This window comes from Taurulus bubalis, assembly GCF_910589615.1.
Source record: "Taurulus bubalis genome assembly, chromosome: 16".
NCBI classification, from domain to species: Eukaryota; Metazoa; Chordata; class Actinopteri; order Perciformes; family Cottidae; genus Taurulus; species Taurulus bubalis.
The window spans coordinates 3,217,820-3,236,580 of NC_136604.1; the positions used below are offsets into that span (position 1 = coordinate 3,217,820).

The 18,761-nt window shown below is 43.8% G+C and overlaps 1 protein-coding gene across 3 annotated transcripts; it reads right to left on the minus strand.

The window, feature by feature from the left end:
• Positions 1–8,444: 8,444 nt before the first annotated feature.
• brd2a (bromodomain containing 2a) lies at positions 8,445–18,447 on the minus strand. 3 transcript variants are annotated; one of them, XM_079231986.1, is made up of 12 exons: positions 17,131–18,447; positions 14,194–14,500; positions 13,706–13,843; positions 13,444–13,585; positions 13,122–13,321; positions 12,479–13,006; positions 12,185–12,313; positions 11,907–12,098; positions 11,479–11,741; positions 10,890–11,209; positions 10,648–10,776; positions 8,445–10,358 (listed from the first exon to the last, which is right to left on the minus strand). In XM_079231986.1, exons 1-12 carry the CDS (start codon positions 17,160–17,162, stop codon positions 10,234–10,236), a joined length of 2,505 nt encoding a protein of 834 aa, XP_079088112.1. In that variant the 5' UTR covers positions 17,163–18,447; the 3' UTR covers positions 8,445–10,233. The 3 variants fall into 3 exon arrangements, with proteins under 3 accessions (XP_079088112.1, XP_079088111.1, XP_079088110.1); XM_079231985.1 differs by having other exon boundaries at positions 8,445–10,361; XM_079231984.1 differs by having other exon boundaries at positions 10,633–10,776.
• Positions 18,448–18,761: the final 314 nt, after the last annotated feature.

Consider the following 18,761-nt stretch of genomic DNA (forward strand, 5'->3'; position numbering starts at 1 on the left):
TAAACCTAAAAAATGTGTGTCTGCTTCCACGGCGCTGACATTTCAACACAAAACAAAAACATGGTGCTGGAAAGAGAAAAAAAAGTATTATTTTATAATGTGTGTAAGTATTTTTTTTTTTTTTAAATAATTGTCTCTGTAATATATAATCTTTTAAAAAGAGCTGCTTGACTCTTGTTTTATTTCTTCAGTAGTTCCTCATTGGTTAAGAACGTTTTATAGGTTTGAATCATGCTTCTAGGAGATATTATAATAATTATTTCGTCATTAATCTCAAATTCTAATGTCATAATGTGTCTAGTTATTGCTTTATAGATCAGTTATTGTGTTTATGCTGTTAGGACGACTTATGAGTTGATTTGTTTCTTTAGAGATTTCTCCTTTTTTACTGTTTGTTTTATTTTTACGATTTTTTTTCTATTTCTGCACAATCATAAATTGTTATTACTACTATACGTAGCGGTTCCTTCCCCTGTGGATTCCTCGTGCATGAATGCAGATGTTATCGCATCACTTCATGGGTACAGATGTGTGTAGACGCAGTTATTGGACACGCACAAATCATCAAGTCCTGTTTTTCAGACACCTGCACCACCTCTAAACAAAACACAATTATGTGTTTTAATAATTGTGATGATGTAACAACAAATATTCATACTGCAAACAGTAATGACATGTATCAATATATTTACTCACCACACAGGAGAAAAGGTGGCGGATAAAACCAGAAACAATGTTAAAGCCAACAACGCTTGTGTGATGAACACAAGTGTTGATATGCAACACAACTGACATAAAACACACAACAATAACACACTTTTAGTGTTCAAGTATTTATTAGCTGATGATGTAACAATAAACACGCTAAATGTTTAGGAAAGTGTTTTTGGGAGCTCCGAAAAGTTCTCCTTGTTTCCATTCTGAACATCTACAGAGGAACCAAAGGGAAGAGGAACCAAAGGGAAGAGGAACCAAAGTGATGAGGAACCAAAGGGAAGAGGAACCAAAGTGATGAGGAACCAAAGTGATGAGGAACCAAAGGGAAGAGGAACCAAGGTGATGAGGAACCAAAGTGATGTGGAACCAAAGTGATGAGGAACCAAAGTGATGAGGAACCAAAGTGAAGAGGAAGTGAAGAGGAACCAAAGTGATGAGGAACCAAAGTGAAGAGGAAGTGAAGAGGAACCAAAGTGATGAGGAACCAAAGGGAAGAGGAACCAAAGTGATGAGGAACCAAAGGGAAGAGGAACCAAAGTGATGAGGAACCAAAGTGAAGAGGAACCAAAGTGATGAGGAACCAAAGTGAAGAGGAACCAAAGTGATGAGGAACCAAAGTGAAGAGGAAGTGAAGAGGAACCAAAGTGAAGAGGAAGTGAAGAGGAACCAAAGTGAAGAGGAACCAAAGGGAAGAGGAACCAAAGTGAAGAGGAACCAAAGGGAAGAGGAACCAAAGTGAAGAGGAACCAAAGTGATGAGGAACCAAAGTGATGAGGAACCAAAGTGAAGAGGAAGTGAAGAGGAACCAAAGTGAAGAGGAACCAAAGGGAAGAGGAACCAAAGGGAAGAGGAACCAAAGGGAAGAGGAACCAAAGTGATGAGGAACCAAAGTGATGAGGAACCAAAGGGAAGAGGAACCAAAGTGATGAGGAACCAAAGGGAAGAGGAACCAAAGTGATGAGGAACCAAAGTGAAGAGGAAGTGAAGAGGAACCAAAGTGATGAGGAACCAAAAGGAAGAGGAACCAAAGTGAAGAGGAACCAAAGTGATGAGGAACCAAAGGGAAGAGGAACCAAAGTGATGAGGAACCAAAGGGAAGAGGAACCAAAGTGATGAGGAACCAAAGTGATGAGGAACCAAAGTGATGAGGAACCAAAGTGATGAGGAACCAAAGGGAAGAGGAACCAAAGTGATGAGGAACCAAAGTGAAGAGGAAGTGAAGAGGAACCAAAGTGAAGAGGAAGTGAAGAGGAACCAAAGTGAAGAGGAACCAAAGTGAAGAGGAACCAAAGTGAAGAGTAACCAAAGTGAAGAGGAACCAAAGTGAAGAGGAACCAAAGTGAAGAGTAACCAAAGTGAAGAGGAACCAAAGTGAAGAGGAACCAAAGTGATCGGAGTCGATATGAAACCTGGCAGCACACAATTACACCGAATCCCAAACCTGCAGGAGACGAGCAGATGATTCTTATGTGTGTGTGTGTGTGTGTGTGTGTGTGTGTGTGTGTGTGTGTGTGTGTGTGTGTGTGTGTGTGTGTGTGACTCTTCTCACCTGCTCTTTGGCAGCCGTCCTGGTTAGACCCTCCACTCCGGCTTTAGAGGCGCCGTAGTTGGCCTGACCGATGTTTCCCACCTGCAGACGGGAACCAGGAGACAAGGAGATAAGGACACAAGGACACAAGGACACAAGGACACAGGGTCACCGGACAGTTTCATGCAGCAGAGACGTTCAACCAGCCAGCAGATCCAACCCCACTTTGCCTTCACACTGTTTCAGGGCAAACAGCAGCTGGAGGAACTCCTCTCGTGTGCTTTGGGAAACATTCCTGTGGAACTCGGTTTTAAAATGACGACAAGTGTATTTCCATCTCTTTTGGGGTTGGACTCCTTTTATTGGGTCCCGATGATGCTGCCCACGGTAACGATGGATCCTTTGGGTGCTCCACAGGCCACCAGAGCCTGAGCCACAGCCTGGAGGACCAGGAAGGAACCCTGGAGACGCAGGAGGAGAGAGGCCTGAAGGAACGTCTTCACTGAGGTCTGCTCGTCCTCTAAAGTCCAGAGGCAGAGAGGAGGAGCATCACGAGTACGTGACGCTCACGGAACCGTGGAACGTTGCATCAATATTAATTATGGGAGCTGATTAGCAGGTTCTTTTATAATAATAGACACAGCTCTTATCACTGAGTTGTTATTCTGAGCTGTAAAAGCATCCAGACTCACAGGAGAAACGCAGAGCAATTCAAATGCATTTTCTTTGAAGTCACTACTTTAGTTCCCGTCAGGATCCTGAAGGAACAGCGGCTGCATTTTCCCAGCGAGCTGATTGGTCAGAGGCAGCATGACTAAAGCGTGCAGCTCGTTTCAGGAATAGAGGGCTTCATTGTTTCAGAGCGTCCAGGAGGCACTGTCTGGGTAAATCTGATCAGGACAAGGTCAAGCAAGGTCATTTGTTATCCTTTTGATTAGCCCAGAGGTTCAGGCCTAATCATCAGCGTTTTTATTATTATTATACAGATGTATATGGTGTGTATTTGTGGTGTCTCTGCATTGTTGTTCTGCCTCCCTGTTGTGAGTGAATGGAACTGTGTCATCATAAAGAGCTTCATCAGATATCAGCATCACCTTGTGCTTGTCAGTCAGGGTGGAGTCCAGTCGCCAAAGACTTTGCACTATTCGAATATATGCAATTTTAATGAATTATTGTTAAACTCCAAACAAGTCTCTCCTGATTGAATTTACTTTGTTTGTTTAAATGAAGAAGAAAAAAACAGACTGAACTGAGATTGAGCGTGAAGAACATCCTGCAAAGAGTAACATGCCTCACGCTTTTATTTAAATATCACACTAAATGCAACATGGTGAAATATCAAGGAAGCAGAGCCCAGCTGGTCCCAGTGTCCTCTCTGAGACCCTGAGGCCTTAAACCCTGGACCCTCATGTCAGAGGCTGAAACTGAAAATATATGAGTGCATGAGAGGTCATTTAAAATAATCTATTTACTCGTTTTTGTCAAAACAGCGTCATTGAACAAATACAATATTTGATGAATAAATAAATACACATGCTTTAAATGTAAATGTAATAAGCCAGACCTTTTTTTACATTGCCACGCTTCTACTGATAAGCCCGTGTTTAACATCATATCACTATGAATTGTGGGTAATTCCCTTGGGAATCTCTTCTGCAGAAATGTGGACTGAGAGGAAGTGTTCATAAGAAGCCCAACACGTCTGAAAGAGAGGGAGAGGCTGCATCCCAAGTCTCTAAACGGCATCCCTGTTTCCCTCACTTGTGTCCTTTCCTTGCATCTTGGTCCCTCACCAGGGATCCATGGAGAGACGCAAGGAAACCAAGCGAGGAGAGAGGACACAAGGAAATATGTTTTAGACATGAGACGTCCTTTCCTCTGAAGCGTCACGTGAAGCAACGTCTGTTTCTGATGACTGCGGCCGACTGACAGCTGATCACATCTGATCACATCTGATCACAGCTGATCACATCTGATAAGTCAGTCGCTTTAACAGCTGATGGAGTTTGTGTCTGAACACATGATCATCAGAACAGAGTTGTTTTCTGCTCCAGACAGATTTAACGAACACTCTGATAAAAATCCACTTAAAATATTGATTTAAAATGATCGTATAATGTTTTCAGTTGATTTAATAGTGTTAAACTACTACTACTAATAAAGACAGTTATTATCAGTGTCAGAGTGGAGATGTTTTCTCTGTAGTCTGCTACCTGATAAACAAACTGCATTAAGTATTTATACAGTGTGTGGTATTTATACACAGTGTGTGTATTTATACTGTGTTCTGTGTCCTGCTTATACTCGCATGATCGATTTCAACCGGCGGAATGCGCCTTATTTATTTATTATTTATTTACGTCTGTATGTTTTTTAATTCTCATTGTCACATCATTATAAAATAACCCACAATATGATTATGGTTTCTCTTCAAACTGGGATATTTTTTTATGCTCAATGTTTCAGGTTAAATTTAAATTATATAACTCATCAAACCGACACTTAGGAACGATCAGCTTCACGTGACTGAATGAAAGATACATGTTGTAAAAAGAGTTTTAACCAGATGGTGAATCAGAAAACAGATATAATATATAACTTGAGTTTAATCTGTGATCGTCTCTGGTATGAAACTCCAGCGATCAGTCCGCTCAGCTTCAGCGTCCAATCACATAACAGATGAACAGTGAGGGGGCGTGTCCAGCGTTAAAACACTTCCTGGAAGTTCGCGCTCGGAGCAGGCTTCTCGCTCCTCGCTCCTCAGAGCAGAAGAAGAGCTTGCAATTTAGAGACTTGGGATGCACCCAGTGACAGAACTGAACCCTAACTGTGCTGTAGTAACGCAATGGGGCCACCGGGTGGCAGTATACAGCAATTCAATTCCATTTATTTTGTAACCCAAAATCACAAATTACTAATTATCAGAGGTCTTTGCAATATGTACACACGCGACATCCTCTGTCCCGGGACCTCACATCGGATCAGGAAAAAAAACAAAAAAACAGAAGAAAAAACCTTTAACAGGGAGAAAAAGGGAAGACACCTTCGGGAGAGCAACAGAGGAGGATCCTCTATCAGGATTGACAGAAGTACAACAGATGTCATGTGACCAGAATGATCAACGTAACAGAGTTACAGCACATTCACAGCAGCGTTGCTCTCTGGCTGTAGTACCGCGGTGTGGCCACCGGGTGGCAGTGTACGGCAGCGTTGCTCTCTGGCTGTAGTACCGCGATGTGGCCACCGGGTGGCAGTGTACGGCAGCGTTGCTCTCTGGCTGTAGTACCGCGATGTGGCCACCGGGTGGCAGTGTACGGCAGCGTTGCTCTCTGGCTGTAGTAACGCGATGTGGCCACCGGGTGGCAGTGTACGGCAGCGTTGCTCTCTGGCTGTAGTAACGCGATGTGGCCACCGGGTGGCAGTGTACGGCAGCGTTGCTCTCTGGCTGTAGTACCGCGGTGTGGCCACCGGGTGGCAGTGTACGGCAGCGTTGCTCTCTGGCTGTAGTAACGCGATGTGGCCACCGGGTGGCAGTGTACGGCAGCGTTGCTCTCTGGCTGTAGTACCGCGATGTGGCCACCGGGTGGCAGTGTACGGCAGCGTTGCTCTCTGGCCAGCTCTCATTTCTTCATACGAAGCAAACGATTGCTTCCGGTATACACTTTCAAACCGATTACTTTCTTACACTACAACCATTACAGCTTGTAAGGAGGCTACCAACATGTAGAGACATATATGTTCGGTTCTCTAGCAAAACAAACATAACCAAACTGTTCATTAATATTTTGTCTTAACTTAATTGATTTCACTAGTTCAGGGGTCAGCAACCTTCCCCATCCAAAGAGACGTTTTGGCCTGTTTTCCACCAAATAAAATTGGTCTGGAGCCGCAAAAAGCTATTTGATATCACAGCTTATAAAGGTTGCATTACCCGTTATAACAATATCAAACTCTTCAAAAGAGGAGAGAAAATACACCTGCGTGTGTGCATGTGTCGGCCGACTACGAGGTCAATTAAACACAGAACTTTGCAGGCTAACGAGTCCTCCCCTTATCTGTGGAAAATAATTCACGTATATTTACGCCAGAGTTTAAAGAGCACCGAGAACAGAGGAGTTTGGAAACGCTCCCGCGGAGCAGCAGCAAGACTTTGGAGACTTTAGGCTCGTTCCAGATGAGCCAGTTCTGCGCAGAATCGATCGGCGTTGATCGGCGCGCAATGCATGCCGGTTAGATTTGTGTCCGACTTGGTCCCGACTTGCTCTGACGTCATGCACACGTGGTCAACGATACTCTCACGAGACCAAGCCGGCTGTCGATTTCAGAGTCAGTCGCCGCAGTTGCTCTCAAATGACTGCTTGGCCTAGTGCATGATCTCGCCACATCAGAGAGCTGATTGGCTCTTAGATCTGACAGCAAACACCACGTGTTGTAGAAAATCCTTATTTTATGTGTAGTTGTAATACTTAACCCTTGATTATTGACTATTCGTCTCATGTTTCTCCTCTTACCGGTCACTCCACTGCACAATTCATATTTAAACACTCATGCCACATACACTTAACTTTAACTTTAACTTAAACACACACGTCACTTTAACATACACTTACATTAATGTTATCTGTTGTCTGAGCACTTTATCCTTATCTGATTTAGACATCATTGCACTGTTGCTGTCGTTGATTGTTGTTTGTCTCGTCTTTTGTCTAATGTCTAATGTTACGCACCTTCCGCCTAACTAAATTCCTCGTTTGTGCAAACATTCATGGCAATAAACGGTTTCTGATTCTGATTCTTTAATCTAAAAACACATCTTGTGTGGTTGATAATACAAAATCGTATTTTCATAACACATATCTAAACCAGTAGTAATGTATTTCACAGGCAGACATCAAAAGACCAAAGGATGCAGCTACACACTCATTTCTACATAAATATATATATATATTTATAAACACATATAATAAATCCAAACGTGATCTGTAAACTACAAGTAAACAAAAGTTCGGAACTAACAGGAAGTACTTTTTTCCGTGACTTCCTGTGTTTACTTTGAAGGCAGCTGACAACTGTCCGCGGCCGCTGCTCTCTCTGGATTCCAGGCGAGGCGCAGCTCTAAGGAACGAGCCTGTTGTGAAAGTGTATTTAATTCGCTCAGTTTCTGCAGCAGGTGAGGAATCTGCAGCTTGATGCTTGACATCATTTATTGTTTGCTACTTTCTCGCCACAGATCAGCATACAGGTGAGCCAGTCAAAACAAATGACACATCCACGCAGAATTAAACTCTCTATTTTCCTGTGACTCTTCTTTTTCTTATCCATTGACAGTTTACCGAGGGCGGGGCGGGGCTCTGCGAATCATGACGAGCCAGCTGCAGGGAATGGCGCGTGACAGTGACCTAACCGGATGTGACGCACATTTTAGTAAAAAAATATTTAAGACATTAGTATTTTTAGTGGCACAGTATTACCTACAATTTTAAGATAAGAGGTGGTTCATTTGAAAGATGGCCGACTCTGCAAAACATAAAACCAAGATTATTTATTTCCCTGTTATTGTCTAAATGAGGACTGAGGTTAAGAGCTCACAGCTTTTGTTTTATGTATTCATTGAACAAATACAAGATCTACTTATGCATGCATTATCATGATGCATATTGAATCATAACTTACTATTTGATGTGTTTTTATTATGTTGTTTAACTTTATTTCAGAGTAATATTAGAATAAAGTTAAAACTTCTTCGTCACTGTACTCACACGCTGTGTGCAAGGAGCCATCACAGCAGTGAAGAGTTATCATGCTTTTTTATGTGCATCATTGTTGCATTGTTTGTTCCTGTTGCATCCGCTATTTAAAATACTTTACTCATAATTACAAACGCAACAGAGCAAAACTAGCTATCAGCTTTTGATCTTTTTTAGAAGTTTTGAAGACCAGACCCCGAATACATCATATAGAGATAATGCTGGTTATCTTGTTTTGGTGTGGTGTTAAAATGAGATGTTTTTGAAAGAGGAACATTTAAAATTGTAGCTCTGGCCACTGAGACTGGACTTTAGTCTCTTGGAAAGCACATGTGAATCCATTCTGTCACAGCAGGCTCCCTGTGTTCAGTCCTGTGAATCAGCCTCAGACTTTAGTATGTTCCTACATGACAGATGTGGACATAAAATACCCCGCAGTCAGTGGAAACAGGAACTTGTTTCACTTTATTTATGTACAGATGTCCAGAAGAAATAATGGAGTCAAGTACAGAGGCATTTTGATTCCTGACAAAACAGAAAAGTAAGACTGACAACTGAGTATTTAGTTTTACAACTAAAGCCACAAAAGAAAGAAAGAAAGAAAAAGGAAGTTCGACTGCAATTACTGAAGGAAAAACAAACACATGCTCAGAGATTGAGACTATAACATATGTACACTTCTACACTCCTGACAGTTCATCTGTGAATCATTCATACAGAAGACTTCAATTTAAAAGCTTTTGATTACTTTCAGTATTATGAAAAGAAAGTCAAATTCCTTCTAAATAAAGGAAAACATACAATATTCCAATCTCAAAACAACAGACAGCCTCTCAGCTCACTAGAAGGTTGAGTAGCACTGGTATGCCTCACTGCATTACACCAGGGGTTCTCAACCGGATGATGGAACCCAACATTTAAAAAAGCCGCGTTGCTTCTCAGCCGTGTTACCGAGGCCTTTAGGCGACATTGAGACAAAACTCAAGGTCACACAGAAAACACAACTTGGAGCTGCCACAGATCTCAATGCCAAATTGTAATTAAGAAAAAGCTGTTTTGCTTTTTGTGACCCCGTGGTGTTTAGAAGTGATGGCCATGGGAAAAAAATATTTTAAAATGTAAATGTTTAAACTTAAATGTAAACAAAGTTCTGATTCAATTAAAAAAGAAATTATGAAAGAAATAGAAACGCTTCCTTTACTTTTTTTCTTGCAACTTTAGCTGCAAACTGAATCCAAACCGCAGAATAAATAGAAGAGCCAAGATGTTATTTGGGCACAGGTGAGTGGACAAGACACGTCCTCACAATTTATTAGCAGATTGGTCACAAGAAGAAAAAAAAAGCAACAAGTTTACAGAGAAATTGAAATGGATGAGAAGAAAAAAACCAAACAGACGGCACACAGATACACGTTTGTATGAACTGATGTGTAACTAGGTCACATTTCTGTACAGTGGCCAACCCTTTCAAACAAGTACATGAGTACATATGGATGCAGTTAAGTAGTATGCAGATGTTTGTCAGCTCCTCTGTATTGCATGCAGTTTTCTACTGAACCAAGGTGCTTCTGCGTGCAGACTGATTTTCAACGCCTGCGTCAAAATTATGAGGATTTCACACTCGCACATGCAAACGCACACATTCATACGGTCACTTTCCCCTCTACCCTCTTTGTCACTCTAGGAAAAAGAAAAAAGGAAACTAGACAAAACCTAAAACACAGCTCCGCCCGCACCAGTTCCCAGAATGAGGGAATAAATTACTCCATAAAATGCTTCTTTATAAAAGAAAAATAGATATTTATAGAACTGTACACCTTATCTATACGGCATGAAGACAGGGAGCACAGGAAGAAGGGAAATCATCTCCAGAAATAAGACAGATTCTGGCTCTAGCACCCATCTCCCTCCAACGCATGCGTCGCTCTCCTCCCGTCGTCGCAGGAGATGGAGCGTCCCTCGCCAGAGACCGCCAGGACTCTGGTCTCCTCCGTTCCATTCCTGCGCAACCTTTCGGTGTCCAGGACAGGATTGGATGAATGAGCGGAGCGTAGGGAGCCCCATCTCTCGCTCTTGGTTTCACGCTGGTTGCGTCAGACCAGTTCTGCCTAGTGCTGGGCTCGTCCGATCCGTCCCGCGGCTCCATCGTCAGTAGCTCTACTGCAGTCCAGTCCGCTCATGGGAAGAGAAACACCCAGGGCCCCTCACGTGACCCTTTATACACGAGACACCGCCCGCCGCTCAGCCAGAGTCTGAGTCGCTCGTGTCCGAGGAGGAGGAGGAAGAAGACGACGAAGAAGAGTCTGAAGAGGAGCTGCTGGCGCTGAGACGCGACGGCTGTGTGTGCTGCTCAGTCGCTGGTTTCTCTGCTGGCGAAAAGATAAGACGGCTGCTTAGAACACGTCATTGTTTCATATCTCAACAAAATGATACTGCACTTATCTCATAAAATTATATATTTCTATAAAGTGATTCTTTAACACGAAAAATATGTTAGCACAACTGTTGACAATGTAAAAAAGTTTAACACCAGCAACACAGAATACAACGATTTGCAAAAACACTCCAGACATAAGCATCATCGTCCACTGTATTTATGAAAGGCTCCTCAGTTCCTGTTAATATGACGTGAAGACGGACCTTTAGAGGACTTACGTTTGGTCTTCGCAGGCTTCTTCCCAGAGTTGAGCTGCCCGCTGACGTCGATCAGCCTCCTCTCCAGCTCCAGTTGTTTCTCCAGAGTGAGCTCCTCCCGAGATTTGCCAGCAACGTTGTTTTTACTTGCTGCATGGAAACACGAACATAACAGCCATAAGATGGAGGCACTGCACTACTGCACCAAAGGTCTACTAATCCTGAAGGTGAAATGTTTAACTTGCTTAAGGGCCTAAACGTACCATATGGCTTACGAGGCTTCTTCCTCAGACACGTCATGACGTATCTCTCCAGCTCCCGCAGCGTCGAGGGCTTCAGGGTTTCAAAGTCTATCTCGATCTCCTCTGGGTTGGTGTCTCGGAGCGAGGGCTCGCGGGACTGGATGATGTAGACGACGCGGCCCAGCTTCTCACCGGGAAGCTTGTTGATATCCAGGCTGAGTTGGCGCTTCTCGTCGTACGACATGGGCGCCGTCTCCTCCTCCTCGTCCGAGTCGTAATGACTCACGATGGGATCGTGGACCGGCTGAGGCATGCTGAACGTCATGCCGCCCTTTTTGGTTCTGATGGAGGGGGAGACGGTTAAAAGATGCTCACAAAGTGAACATGAGAGCTTCAGAAACAGCAAGCAGACGTCACACAGACTTGTATGGATGATTTACTTTTAATTAGTTTTTTTACTACGAACAATTTCTTTAGAAATCTTAACACATGTAGCAATCTGTCGGACTTTGTGCTCAAAGCCAGGTCTTTTTGTGGGCATCTTTCCCTAAGCAAATAAAGTTTGTACCGTATACAATACCAACACTGTCCAACAGGTGGCAGTACTCACTTGCTCTTGTTGTTTTTCTTGCTTGGAGCCTTCTTGACCGGCACTACAGGACCGGCCGCTGCTCGGTTGTTCTTGGGTTTTGGAGTCTTGGCGATCTTGGGAGCCTTGGGCGGTCTAATGGGGGTCACCTCTTCCTCTATCTTCCGGTGCTTCTCTTTCTCTACTTTCTTCTTCTTTTTCTTGTCCTTCTTCTCCTTCTTTTTCTTGGGTTTGACGATGGGGCCTTGTGAGAGTGCAGTGAGCTGCTCGTGTACAGCTTTGAGCTGACGGGAGGAAGACAGACAGGTGGGTCAGTGGAATACTGAGGGAAGGGTATTGAAGCAATAGCTCATGACAGGCGTTTGGACATCACAGTTATTAACCAATTAAATATTATATTATAAGATGATGCGGCATATTATGTTGAGCGCGTGCCCTGCAGTACAGACCTGCTCCTGCAGCTCTGCCAGCCGGTTGGCCCTCTCCTCCTCAGAGTCGGAGCTAGGGCTGCTCTCGCTCTCCTCACTTTCGCTGCTGAGCTCACTCTCAGAGGACGACGAAGAGGAAGAGGACGACGATGAGGAGCTAGGCGGCACTGGAGCCTCGTCTGGCATCTTAGCAAAGCAGAACTCAAAGACATCCTAAACGGATTAAACAGCAGGTGAGTGAACCAGATAAAGAGCAGTGACGATGTAAAGAGTACTATAGACTTGAATAAGTGCATTACCTGCAGTTTTCTGGCCATGCCCACCACATCATGATCAGGGGGGTTGTACTTGTAGCAGTTTGAGAACATCAATCTAACGTCAGCAGAGAACTGCTGGGCGTCTCGATACTCTCTGCCGTCCATCTTACGCTGAATAGAGAGAGAGAGGGAGATTTGAGATACACACCGAATGTAAATGTTTGAATTAACTTAAGAGAACTAGGCCACACCTTAGAGCAAACCCTCATTCTCCTTCAGAGAAAATATATGTTGACAGCTGTTTTGTGTGTGTGTGTGTGTCCCTAAGACAAATACCTTGATGCTGCTGAGGTCCATGGGCTGCTTAATGATGTCGTGGTAGTCGTGAAGGCCGAGCAACGAGGCGTCGACGGGCTTGTAGAACGGCCAGGCGTACGCTGCATGCTTCTTGGACAGCAGATCCTTCAGGACCCCGTTGCAGTAGCGGAGCTGGGGGTTCAGCTTGCTGCGCCGCACCGGCGGTGCAACCAAGGAATCTGGTAAATCCTTCTTGGGAGGTTTGATGGCTCGGCCACTCACTCCTCTCCTGCTCCCCCCTGCTTTGGTACCCATCATCACTGTTCCACAACCCATCCCCATACCCATGCCCATGCCCATCCCCATGCCCATGCCCATGCCCTGGCTGAGGCCTTGGTTCATCCCCAGCGTGGAGTTGTGGTCCACTCCGAGAGACGTGAGGGTGAGCGGGGAGTCGTGCCCACCGCCCATCCCCAGGCTGATGCCACTGACGCCCATGGTGCTCATGATGGGCATGGCAACAGTGGTTGGCGTGGTTGTGTCTGCTTTCCTCTTCACACCTTTTTTCTGTGGAAGAGAATTGGATGAAGAGGGGGGTTAGTCTATGGTCTTCCTTACCTGTGTAAGACACTCTGAAGACACACTCTGAAGACAGACACAACAGGTTTGTGTAATAAATTACCTTCGTGGTGGGCTGTGTAGGGGGCAGACCAGTAAGGGTAGCGATGCTTTGTTCAGTTGTTAGGATGGGGGGCAGGCTCTTGGTCACGTGTGACTGAGGGGGCGTAGAGAGGATGGAGTCGGGTGTTTCCGGCGTGGGGGGCGAGTACACTGACTGGGATACAGCAGGGACTTGATGAGCTGTTGTCACTCCTCCGGTGACTACAGGGGGGAAAACACATGCATTTAGGAAGATTAAAGGCTTGTATCGTATGTTTGATGAGTGCAGACGTAACATGTCTGGCTGTAGTAGCCTGCTTGCAGCCAGCGCTCGCTTGCATTACCTCTGCCTTTTCTGCCAGGTTTGGCCTGTTTGACCCGCGGAGGAGGGGGAGGCAGCTCGAGTTCCTCCTGGGGCATCTGAGCCACTTTCTGCAGGAAGGCCTTCTCCAGAGACTGAGCCATTAGCACTATGTCATCTGTAGGCTGCAGAGGATAATACATTTTAAATAGCACGATTCCTCTATACTTTTACTAAATTAAAAATACGTTCAGACTTTCTTAAAATTGTGCAGCTGGCAAGAAACGACAAACACAAAATCTTACCTTGTTATAAATGTAGCAATTGGTAAACATGGTGTTGAAGTCCTGCATACACTCACTGGCACTGCGGTAGAAGTTATTTTCTAGTCTCTTCTTAATAGAGCCCATGTCCATGGGATTTTTGATGATCTTATGATAGTCCTGAAGGAAGATAAGCAAAAGTGGTTTGACAACTTGCGTTAGAGGCTACCAAACAGAATAAAATCTGTACTATTGGCAAGTGGCTGGTGTCTACTTTTCCCACACTGGGCTCTTTTTTAACTACTTAATTGTTAGGATGCAAAACCTGACACAGCAGGGTGGAAACGTGATACAATGGTGGATAGTATCTAGGTGTTTTACTAACAAGGACAACGAAACATGCCCTTTGGCGTGTAGAGATCTCATGTTGAAAACCATGTTTCTATAGTTAATTTCATTATATATATATATATATATATATATGGTTGGTCTCTACAAGTTATTTCTAATTGTCTTGTATTCACACTCACAGGCAGGCTGAGCTTGGTGGCATCAACAGGTTCGTGGAAGGGCCAGGCAAAGTGGTGCCTCCACAACGACTTGAGCAGGACTTTCTGTAGGAACTGAAGTTGGTTGGTCATCCTCCCCTGTCGGCTGGGGTCTCTCACCAGGGGATGCGGGGGTCCCGAAGTGGTCATATGACTGAGGGGGGGCATCCCAGGACTCTCAAAGCCCTCATAGAGCAGGGACGGTTTTCTGATGCGTTTTCCAGCTGTGCCAGAACTCTGGTCCATCGTTGTGACTCCCATAATGCCAACCTCAACCCCGAGAAGGGAGCTGTAGAGAGCGATTGAAAGACCAATTAACTAGGTGGCACTTTGAGGTTGTAGAAGTCATGACGAGACCGACACATGGTTAGAATATATATATATATATATATATATATATATATTTCTACAAGTCTCCCATGTAAATGCTAAACCAGGTTTGCCCTTCACATCAACAAAATAAACACATTTTTGACAGCCGTACTTATACTACGTTGTGCATTTATTGTCTAATATGACACTGCCTTTGCAGGAACTGCAACAGAAGACTCATGGCCTCTTGAGTATGGAATATTTAGAGTGTGCTCTTTCCCCATTACTGGCAGCATTAACATTAATGCCATATATATGAAATAGATTATATGCCATCAATCTTGATTAATCCCGATTCCCTACCACACACCCACAAGAGTACAGTACAGAGTAAATCCCCTTTACAAGGCACACAGTCAGCCACGCTCTAGGAGAAGCACGCATTAGTCTGACTTGGAATTTACCCCTGCCAATTCAGCACTCCCAGTCCCAGGAGGACAGGCAGGACTTTCACTTCCTCCTCTGCACATACACCTCACACAGACAGAAGTCCACCCCATTTCAGTGAGGGGAAATTATCCTAAAAGGATGTTTCAGCTGCCAGGTTACAGTACTGACTGGACTATTTTAAAAGAAGTTTATATACAGGGAAGGCCAGCAAGAAAACAGAATAAATGAGGCCTTTGGCCTTGAATCACATCACTGCCCTAAAACCATTAACGTCGCTGTGAAGCAAAAGGAGTTCCTGGTAACTTCTCAGGGGTTAAGCATCCTAAGTCTGGTGTACAAATCCTGTGCAATTTAAACTTCCCAGACTGCAGCTATGAACTACCATGAGATAACAGCATCCTTTCAACCATGTTAAAATTATACAATCCCTCGAGCCCCCGGTTTTACAGCCCAGATCAACACTTTGAGCTGATAAAATGTACACGCCACCCCCAGCCCATTTACTACTTAACCAGAAATGCTACAAAAAAGACAGGATGCCAGACATTCCTCAAAAATATTTGATACCTGACATCAGCTGTACTTCTGTGCCCTAAATATGCACCACTGCAATAACCAAATAAAGCATTACCATCATCAAAACAATACCAGCATGGAACGTTAAGCGTCCACTGCTCCCATTGTCAACAACATGACCTCACCATGTCCCATCTCCACTGGCCAAATTACATTTTGACTGCATAACAAAGTTAGGATAAAAGGGGCAACCTGTAGTCATCTGCTGGAAAGGTTCCTGTCAAACACTTATGATACTTGTGGCACTTATTGGTTTGCTTACACTGCCGCTGTCCTTTTGCAACTTTATATCACCAATAAGAGTCGCTTTTAGACATTGAATCTTACAGAGTTGGAATCATGCTGTAAAATAGTTGTTTGGTGCATCCATGTATCTAGAATGTGCTTTTAGAGGGAGTTTGCACTAATCCCTCCTACTCAAGTACACCTACCACATGTAGTGGCAAATTTAGCTCCGGGGGCAAACTGCATCGTTACATATTAAGTGTACAGACATGGCAATAAACCAAGCAATATAAATAAATATTTACATTTTGACATTAGATATTCGTTTTGGTAAGGCAATCTGTTTTGAATGATACAACTTCTGGAAACACATTTGACAGTTAGTGTACTTTATTATTTTAAAAAAGGGGGAAATAATCATGTACATAACATTATAAACGCTAAACAAAAACATATTTTCATGTTAGCTGTAAATTTGATTTAAAATATAACTAAGCGGTAAATTGGGTATGGGAGCCCAGAAAAAAAAAACAAGGAAATTAATACTTAAGTAACAAACAATTGAACTAAAATGTATTAAATTAACAACCCACAGTGAAAGTTGCTACCGTCACCTAACTTGACTTAGTTTGAGTGACATGAGCTATGTAACCAGGCAACCAACTGAAACACACACAGCTAAAAACCCAGCGCTGCAATATAACGTTGTACCAGTGATCACAACAACCCCGTCCGTCACATGGCTACAATAACAACCGGGCGGACCACGCAGAAACTCGGGGGCAGAAATACCGCTGCCTCCTTCGTGTTATCTGGTGTAACGTAGCTTATTGTCATCAACATCACGGTCTGGATACCCGCCAGTGTATATATATATCGTTATATATGATAACGTATCTGTGCTGTTGACATACCGTATGTCAGGAAATTTATAACACTGTTTACATGACCACCATATGAACAAGAAGCGCCGGTCAAGCTACTGGTAGAGTGGGGAAAGCTTGCATCTGTGACGCTAACGCTAGCAATGCTAACATAACTGCCAGGCAGCGGGAGAGAGCAGCCAACGGCAGAGGCGCTCCGAAGATGGCGCCGGCGTAGTGCGAACAGCAGTCGCAGCTCGTTACAGCTCAAACAAAAAAAAAAATTTAATTTCCTCAACGTGAATTTTGTTCCGACTCGTTTTACCGCCGCGATAGACTTCTTTATGTAGCACATCCACCGTCCATTTCATTCTCCCGCTTGTATTACGGCAAACACAGGCCGGCAGCAACGATATTTTGAATAAAACTCATGAGAAATATTTACAATATTCCCCCTGATGGAAAGCTGAGAGTCGATTTTACCAGTAGATACCTGTCAAGGAGCGGGTTAACAGCCATATCCATCAGGATGGATCCGGATTCTGTTTATAGCTAGACTCAGACCTGGATCGTCTCTGTTCGTCAGCTTTCCGCTCCCCGCCACAGCGAACTCCTTTAATCTGCTTCGTTGAAATGGCGACGATGCGACTACACCCTCGGCTTTATAGACCGAGCGAGCATCCTATTGGCTAGACTACTTCAGACTGTCCACACCCACCAAGTTCCTATTCGCTGTTTAACATGTCCGTAAAAGTCACCACACCCCTAGAAACAGAAACTTCACAGACAAGCTTTTGGGCCAACCTATTCGCATGTTTTTGCTGTCGGTCAAGGAAATTGCACAATACTATTGGCCCAGCCTATTCAGTAATGGAGATATGCGTCTGTAACTGGTTCTTCCATGTAATCCTGTACAAAACGCGAGGGCACCGAAACAACCCCCCTTCTTATCATATTACATTACGTCAACGTGTGCAAAGCGACGGCGGGGATTGGTCAATATACTTGCAACGCGGGCTTTCAGGGCAAATATCAAGAAGCCCATTGGTTCTTCCGAGTCACGTGTGACCCTCACCCCACAAGCTCTCTCGCTTGCTTACCAGCATGTCCGCATTTCTGTCTTTCAGAAGCAGGACACAGCCGCCATCTTTAAGTACTGACACAAGAGTATAATAATAGAAATATCTTCAATATGTCCAGTAAAACACCAAGCAAAACCTACAAAACGCTACATGTTTCGCGTACAAACACAAAATGAATTAAGTAGCGTTCGCCAGGAGCTTAAGAAAGGCCACAATCTGAGAGCATAAAGCCAACCAAGGCCTCCGTGGCTCACTCACACCAAACCAGTAACGTACACGGGTAAAGTACACTTCAATTCGACCTGCAAGTGTGTACAACGACACGTATGTAGACCATTTAGTCAACGGAAGAAAATGCCAGCGGGTTCATAAGTCATCCACTGAATGACACAGCAGTTTTCCTCACTGACCTCAGACTGCATCAAAGTAAATACTACGTTGGCCCAGCCACACTAAAGTTAAACAACACAATCTCACTGACAAAGCTAATTAAAAGTATTAGAAAACCGAAACGAAAAGTAATCTTGTTTTAAGATGCAAACACCATACCTAGCCTTGGTAAGTTTACAAACGAGAATGAACCAAAACTATAAAAACGTGGAATTCCATAACTAGTACATCTTAACAAATACTTCATAATAATCTTTTGAAAGCGACCGACACCGTCTAGAAACCCAACAACCTTACACAATGGTTACCTAACCACATGCGCCCATCCCCCACACCAAGGTTACAAATTCCCCACAATGTCACTCTAATAAACGATGGAAGGTAAAACGGGACCTTTACAACATAAAGTACTACTAAAGTTAAAAAAAAACAACGTAACGCTGTTAAAAACACAACGTCGACTGCGGTTCAAGACGAAATTTAAAATAAAAAAGACAAATAAATAAATAATTCATAAGATACGACATAAAAACCTTGAATTTAAAATAAGTACAAATGTTGACTGGTAAATCCCATAACACTGCGAAACCGTTCTTCAAATATTCTTCTTGTCTTCCACCTCGATACTTTTTAACCAGCACATTTCCCTCAA